Here is an 8,198-nt window from a genome sequence, read left to right on the forward strand (position 1 = left end):
ATTCTATCCCCACCTCATCTTCGGCTCTCAGAGGCGGTGGGGTGGAAGTCGCTACCTGGGAGGTTGGAGTCCTGACCCTTGGCGTGGTGACTACAGATGTAGAGGTCGTGACCTTGTAAGCTGAGGTTGTCATCTGTTGCTGCTGCTTATCCTGCTTCTCCCGCTCCTCTGTTTGCTTCTGCCGCCGCTGCTGCTGCTGCTTTTGCTGCTCCTGTTGCCGCTTCTCATGTGGTTGTTGTGTCTCCTGCTTCTTATTCCGATGCTCATCGTGCTTCTTCTGCTGCTGCCGCCGCTGGGCATTTGCGTGCGCACGTGTCCACTCCGCCATCCCGCCATGGCGCCACCCGCCAGGCCCTCTAGCTCTCCACGACACCCTGTCCAAGGGGGCCTCCGATGCCTCCTTTGCGGGCGAAGTTGTCGCCGTACTACCACGTTCCTCCTCCTTCCCTCCTCCTCCTACCCCTCCTCCTCTTACCTCTCCTCCTCTTCCCCCTCCTCCTCCAACCTGTCGGGCTCCTTTGCGACTGTCGCCCGCCGACCTGTGCCGCTGCAACAGCGCGGCCCAAGCCTCCGCCCAGCGCCGCCCGTCCCGGTGTTTCACGGCTACCTGGCCACGCCGGGCCATCATGGACACCTCCTCCTGCTCCTCCTCATCCTCCTCCTGCTCCAAATTCTTTTCTCCGTCGACGTCACTCCCAGATCCGTCGCCTTCCCCGCTCGGGCTCGCCGCGGGCAGCGCCACTTCCACCGCCAGGACGTCGGCCCCGTACGCGTTGACGGCGACGCAGCGGTAGACGCCGGCGTCGCCGGGCCCCACGCTGGCCACGTTCAACGTGGAGCGGCCCGCCGGCCCCGCCGCCACTTCGACGCCGGCACGGCCGCCGCTCTGATTCGAAGCGAGCGTCCCGTCGGGTAGCAGCCAGGCGACAGCAGGCACGGGGACGCCGTGGGCCTCGCACGCCAGGGAGGCCGCGCGTCCGGTGGGGACGTAGAGCGGCGGCGGCGTGGAGCCACCGCGGGCCGTGCCTCGGGGCGGCCACCGCTTTGACATGACGGCGAGGCGCGCGTGGGCGGCGTTCGCACCGAACGGCCCGCCCCCGACCACGCACGTGTACAGGCCCGAGTCGGACGGCTGGGCCCGGCCAATCGAGAAGGTTCCGTCAGAGCGGACCCGCGTGCGGGCGGCAGTGGCGGCGATGGTGGCGGCCCCCGCCGTGGGTACGCGGACACGGGAGCCGTCGGGCAGAATCCAGGACATGGGGGAGCCGCGGCCAAGGCTGGAGCAGTGCAACCCGATGTTGGAGCCTTCCACGGCCACCGAGTGGCCACCACCACTGACGCGATCTCCATCGTCACCACGACCACCACCACCACCGCCAACTTGATCACCAGCACCGTCGCCGTCGTTGTTGTCGTGTGAGTGGCGCCGTGCGATGGTTGTCCACTCCACCTCCACGTGGTCGCCACTCCACACACCGTTGCTCCTCCACACCTCGTCATCGTCAGCGTCTTCTTCACGCCGAATGGACACGTTGACTCGCAGCGTCGCTGCCACCATGGCACCGCTGCCGCCGCCGCCACCGCCCTCGGCACGGTCCAGGTGGAACTCCACGTGCAGGACATCTGCCAGGAGCCACGCCGGGCGGGCACTGGCAGCCACACGCAGGCCCCGCTGGCCCCAGTAGAGGCTTCGGTCCGTGGTGGCACCCGGCGCCTTCACCAGCACCAGACTCTGGCTCTCGCCGGACTCTGTCACCAAGATCCGCGCAAGCCTCGCCGAAGTTCCCGGCCGAGCGGAGCAAAGCATCTCGGACCGGAGCGTTGCGTTCAAGAGGAGGGCGCCTCCTCCCTCCGCGGCCTCCCGGCCCTCGGGCCCGGCTACCGCCATCGCGACCGTCACCGGCACTGCCGGGGCAGACGCCCGGCACGCCAAGGCCACGCCGGCGGTGGGGGTCGCTGGCGGCGTCAGAGTGAAGGAGACCGAGCCGAGGGGCCGTGTCGGTTCGAGGCGCTCCAGGCGAGCGTCCGTCTCGTCCTCGTGGATCTCCTCTGGGCCGTCCTCCGCCTCCCCTTGGCCGCCCCCCGGGGAGGCCTCGGCGGGCCCCCCCGGGCCACGGAGGATGCGCGGCCGCGTGCACACGAGGGCACCGCTTGGGAGGGAGAAGGAGTCCTGGTCGAGGAGGCTTCCCGGGGAGGCACACTTGGGGCAGAGTGGAGGAGCATCTGGCTCCTGGCCTCGCTCGCGTTTGCACTGCAGGGCGACTGGGAGGACACGCGGGGCAGACGCGGGGAACAGGGGGGGAAGATGCCGAGGAAAACGCGGGGAACATGCGGAGAAGACGCGGGGAACGGGGGGGGGGGAGACTCGGGGAAAACGCCGAGGAAGACGCGGGGAAGACGTGGGGAAGACGCCAAGGAAGATGTGGGGGAAGACATGGGACAGACATGGGGAACACGCGGGGAACACGCGGGGAACACGTGGGGAACACGCGGGGAACAGAGGGGGGAAGACGTGGGGAACACGAGAGGAACGTGCAGGGAAGACGCGGGGAAGACGGGAGGAAGACGTGGGGGACATGCGGGGAACACGTGGGGCAGACGCGGGGAACAGAGGTGGCAGACGCGGGGAACAGAGGGGGGAAGACGCGGGGAACACGAGAGGAACATGCAGGGAAGACACGGGGAAGACAGAGGAACACGCGGGGAACACGCGGGGGAGGGGGGGAGTGGGGGGGGGTGAATAAGGGGTGAAAGGGAAACATTAAAAACGTCATTGGTTTGGTGGGAAGGTTTCCAAACAGCTTTGGTAAAACAAAGCAAAGAAATCTGGATTTTCATTTCCGGTTTCAAATGTGCTGGGCCACGGGGCAAGGGGTTGGAGGGGCAAAGATAAGTCTTGGGTGGTGGGTGGTGCCTTCGAGCGAGCGGTAAGGCGCGGGGCCCAAAGTCAGAAGGGGGAGGGGGAAGGTGGGGGCAGGTGCTTGTTGAGCCCCACTCCCCCCATAACTACACCGCTACCTTCAGCAACGGCCACGCTGTTGTAACACGCAGTGTGCCTTTACGACCGATAACATCCACATTAGAGGTGTTTCGGGTGGGATCACGTGGGTATAACGACGCACTTCTAATTACGCTGTCTAAACTTCCAAAAAAATATATTGCGGATAACAAAACCGCTTTGTATTTGAACTCATTCTCAGCTCACGCACAATTTAACAATTGTTGCCAAGCGGACATTCCCGCCTGCTCGTCCGCCCGCCAGAGGTCGCAATCGGGTACCCGATACCCGTACCCTACCCGATACCCGGCTACCCGTACCCCACCGGGTACGGGTACCCGTTTGCGACCCTGGTGCGGCCGGGTACGGGTACAGGTAGGCCGTGAGTCACTGGTGAGTCACCGTGTGTCACTCATTTCCCAACGTCTTGTCTCTTCTAACAATTCAAGTTCCTAGAATCAACCCACCCGCGCCTGCAACATGGCTTCATCGCAGAGGTCGCAATCGGGTACCCGTACCCTACCCAATACCCGGCCGGGTACAGGTAGCCGGGTATTGGGTAGGGTACGGGTACCCATTTGCGACCCTGGTGCGGCTGGGTATGGGTACGGATAGGCCGTGAGTCACTGGTGAGTCACCGTTTGTCACTCATTTCCCAACGTCTTGTCTCTTCTCACAATTCAAGTTCCTAGAATCAACCCACCCGCGCCTGCAACATGGCTTCATCCCAGAGGTCGCAATCGGGTACCCGTACCCGGCCGGGTATCGGGTAGGGTACGGGTAACAGGTACCCGTTTGCGACCTCTGGTGCGGCCGGGTACGGCTACGGGTAAGGAATCAAAACCCGTTTGCGACCTCTGCCGCCCACCAACCCACCCACCCACCCACCGTCTTGGGATCGAACCCAGGCCCACAGGGGCCGCAGGCGGCAGTCGCACGCCCAGGGGTTTGAGTGCAGCGAGGCGCTCCGCACGGCCCCAAACGCGGCCAGCGTCGCCCGCGGCAGCGACGACAGCCGGTTGTCGGCCAGGTGCAGGACACGCAGCGGTGACGCGGGGAAAAGGCCCAGCGCCAGGCCGGAAGCCACGGACGAGGGCCTGAGGTAGCTCAGGCGGTTCCCCTGCAGGTGGAGGTAGCGCAGCGCCAGGAGGCCCGCCATGGCGCCGGGAGCAAGGCGCTCCAGCCGGTTGTGGTCCAGGTGGAGGCGGGAGAGGGAGGGCAGGCGAGCGAAGGCTCTCGGGCCTACGGCCGTCAGCTCGTTGTAGCTGAGCTTCAGCACCTTTGAATTAAAGTTGTCACGCGTCATTTAAGTTGCCCTTTTGACTTCTTTAAATTGTTAATTTGCTCTTCTTGGTTCTTTCGGTAAAGTCACGTAGAAGGGAAATAATGAAGTAATAAAAATAAAACGTAATAAAATACAATTCTCACGACGTTAGTCACTACTACTACAAGTAGTGACTAATCCCATATCTGCATTTCCCATAAATATGCTAAATTCCTCTTGATGTGCAAATTACTTTGTCTAGGCGCCCTTCCCCCTCTAACCCAGCTTAAATATACGCTGCCAAGCTTGGTGGTGTTCATTCAGACGCTGTCTTTCCGACAGACCTGTTCTTCAAATCTGGCATCAGTTTTTGTCTATCACATCAGGTTTTTGAGATATCAAATGTTGCATTTTCAATAAAAACTGCAGAAGAAAAATATTAAATAAATGTGGATATCTACATACAATGATATTATAAACACACTATCCTAAAAATACAGCACCATATTTTTACACTAAAGCAGTCACTGACTCGCAACAACTGGCAATCGTAAGTGACGGAGTTAATTTCGGGTAAAATCAATGAAAATGGGGTATGCCGATAGCATAAATATGAGATGTGATAGAGCAGATCTGAGATCAGATTTGGAATCGGCACCCTGAAATACGTCTAGAACAGCTGCAAAAGTCCAGGCCAGAAAAAATGTGTTTTTTTGTTGACCAGTGCTATTTATTATCTCTAGATTTGAAGCTTTCGTGACTGCAAGTATTCATATTCTTGGGTTTTTTCAGGTGGAACCGAAGACGGAAGCTTGTGTTGCCTCCGAAACGTCGTGATTTTTATTTTATTTTACTTTTATTAATTTTATTTTTTTACCTACGTGACTTTACTGAAAAAACCTAAGTATATTTATTAGCTATTCATTTCAATCCACGGCACGTCTTCGTCATCCTCGTCGTCGTTCACAACTTACACGAGTCCTAGGTGGTCGCTACCTGCAGGGCAGCCACTCCACTCGAGCAAGGAAAGTGCGGGGTTAGGGTTCAGCAGAGGTCGCAACCGGGTACCCGTTTGCGACCCTGGTGCGGCCGGGTACGGGTACGGGTAGGCCGTGAGTCACTGGTGAGTCACCGTTTGTCACTCATTTCCCAACGTCTTGTCTCTTCTCACAATTCAAGTTCCTAGAATCAACCCACCCGCGCCTGCAACATGGCTTCATCCCAGAGGTTGCAATCGGGTACCCGATACCCGTACCCTATCCGATACCCGTACCCTACCCGATACCCGGCTGGGTACGGGTAGCCGGGTATCGGGTAGGGTACGGGTACGGGTAGGCCGTGAGTCACTGGTGAGTCACTGTTTGTCACTCATTTCCCAACGTCTTGTCTCTTCTCACAATTCAAGTTCCTAGAATCAATCCACCCGTGCCTGCAACATGGCTTCATCCCAGAGGTCGCAATCGGGTACCCGTACCCTACCCGTACCCGGCCGGGTACGGGTAGGGTACGGGTACGGCCGGGTACGGGTACGGGTACCCGTTTGTGACCCTGGTGCGGCCGGGTACAGGTAAGGAATCAAAACCCGTTTGCGACCTCTGAGGTTCAGTGGCTACCTGCAGGGCGGACAGAGCAGGGAAGCCCTCCTCCGGCAGGGCGCGGATTTGGTTGCCGTGCAGGAGCAGCATCTGCAGGTGCGGCGTCGTCGCGAGGCGGGAAGCGTTCACCTCGCGAAGGCTGTTGTAGCTGCGAGACACGGTAACCCACGCACAGTACACCACTCACTGACGCACGGTACACCACGCACGGTACACCACGCACGGTACACCACTCACTCACGCACGGTACACCACTCACTCACGCACGGTACACCACTCACTCACGCACGGTACACCACGCACGGTACACCACGCACGGTACACCACTCACTCACGCACGGTACACCACTCACTCACGCACGGTACACCACGCACAGTACACCACGCACAGTACACCACGCACTCACGCACGGTACACCACGCACGGTACACCACGCACAGTACACCACGCACGGTACACCACGCACTCACGCACGGTACACCACGCACGGTACACCACGCACTCACTCACAGTACACCACTGTGAGTCTATGGGTCTCTGTGTGAGTCTACGGGTCTCTGTGTGAGTCTATGGGTCTCTGTGTGAGTCTATGGGTCTCTGTGTGAGTCTATGGGTCTCTGTGTGAGTCTGTGGGTCTCTGTGTGAGTCTGTGGGTCTCTGTGTGAGTCTGTGTGTCTCTGTGTGAGTCTATGGGTCTCTGTGTGAGTCTGTGTGTCTCTGTGTGAGTCTATGGGTCTCTGTGTGAGTCTGTGGGTCTCTGTGTGAGTCTATGGGTCTCTGTGTGAGTCTATGGGTCTCTGTGTGAGTCTATGGGTCTCTGTGTGAGTCTGTGGGTCTCTGTGTGAGTCTATGGGTCTCTGTGTGAGTCTGTGGGTCTCTGTGTGAGTCTGTGGGTCTCTGTGTGAGTCTGTGTGTCTCTGTGTGAGTCTGTGGATCTCTGTGTGAGTCTATGGGTCTCTGTGTGAGTCTATGGGTCTCTGTGTGAGTCTGTGGGTCTCTGTGTGAGTCTATGGGTCTCTGTGTGAGTCTGTGGGTCTCTGTGTGAGTCTGTGGGTCTCTGTGTGAGTCTACGGGTCTCTGTGTGAGTCTGTGTGTCTCTGTGTGAGTCTATGGGTCTCTGTGTGAGTCTGTGTGTCTTTGTGTGAGTCTATGGGTCTCTGTGTGAGTCTGTGGGTCTCTGTGTGAGTCTATGGGTCTATGTGTGAGTCTGTGGGTCTCTGTGTGAGTCTGTGGGTCTCTGTGTGAGTCTGTGTGTCTCTGTGTGAGTCTGTGGATCTCTGTGTGAGTCTATGGGTCTCTGTGTGAGTCTATGGGTCTCTGTGTGAGTCTATGGGTCTCTGTGTGAGTCTGTGGGTCTCTGTGTGAGTCTATGGGTCTCTGTGTGAGTCTGTGGGTCTCTGTGTGAGTCTGTGGGTCTCTGTGTGAGTCTACGGGTCTCTGTGTGAGTCTGTGGGTCTCTGTGTGAGTCTATAGGCTCTGGCCGACGGGGGGGGGGGTCCTCAATATCCGCGGTCAATCACGGTGTCCCTGCCGATCCCACAGGGGGCCTCACCCGAGGTTGACGCGCCTCGCCGTCGGTGGCAGGTCCTGGGGCAGGCCGCGGAGGTAGCGAAATGCGCAGTGAACCTCCCCGTGCAGCGGCACGCAGGTGCAGGGCGCCGGGCACACGGAGGAGGTGGAGGGCGATGAGGAGGAAGAGGAGGAGGAGGTGAGGGCAGAGGAGAGGCAGGGCAGCCCCATGGGCAGCAGAAGAATCCAGGTGGGCAGCAGAGTCGTCGTCATCATCAGCATCAGCAGCGGCGTGATTGGTGGCATGGTCACATCTCCTGGGTGCTGGCAGTGGTGGTGGTGGTTGTTGTTGTGGTGGTTGTTGTTGTTGTTGTGGTTGTTGCGATTGTCCCCCTACACATCCAGGAGATGCCCTGGGAGCCTGTGGATCCGGACTCGAGACCTTGGAACTGAAATCTGGAATCTGTAGATCTGAGAGCTGCGCTGGAGATGTGTGGGTCCTGAAATATGCTGGGTTCTGTACTGGAGATCTGGAATCTCAGAGATCTAAAATTTGTAATGGAGATCTGAGATTTCAGAGATGAAAGATCTAAGATCTGTAATGGTGATCTGAGATCTCAGAGATGAGAGATCTAAGATCTGTACTGGAGATATGAGATCTCAGAGACCAGAGATCTAAGATCTGTACTGGAGAACTGGAATCTCAGAGACCAGAGATCTGAGATTTGTACTGCAGATCTGAGATTTCAGAGATGAGAGATCTAAGATCTGTACTGGAAATCTGAGATCTCAGAGATCAGAGATCTAAGATTTGTACTGGAAATCTGGAAT

The 8,198-nt window shown here is 58.5% G+C and overlaps 1 protein-coding gene across 1 annotated transcript in view; it reads right to left on the minus strand.

The window, feature by feature from the left end:
• Positions 1-8,198, minus strand: part of LOC133362970 (immunoglobulin superfamily member 10-like) — a 9,979-nt gene extending 1,781 nt beyond the window's left edge. The window contains exons 1-4 of the mRNA XM_061581948.1: positions 7,411-8,198; positions 5,876-6,005; positions 3,887-4,277; positions 77-2,262 (exon numbers count right to left, since the gene is read on the minus strand). Of these exons, the coding sequence (XP_061437932.1) occupies positions 77-2,262; positions 3,887-4,277; positions 5,876-6,005; positions 7,411-7,673 (2,970 nt within the window). The 5' untranslated portion in view covers positions 7,674-8,198. The remainder of the gene's footprint in view (positions 1-76; positions 2,263-3,886; positions 4,278-5,875; positions 6,006-7,410) is intronic.

Source organism: Lethenteron reissneri, unplaced genomic scaffold (genome assembly GCF_015708825.2).
Source record: "Lethenteron reissneri isolate LAM-NWPU_2019-01 unplaced genomic scaffold, ASM1570882v1 scaffold_1638, whole genome shotgun sequence".
Classification (NCBI taxonomy): domain Eukaryota; kingdom Metazoa; phylum Chordata; class Hyperoartia; order Petromyzontiformes; family Petromyzontidae; genus Lethenteron; species Lethenteron reissneri.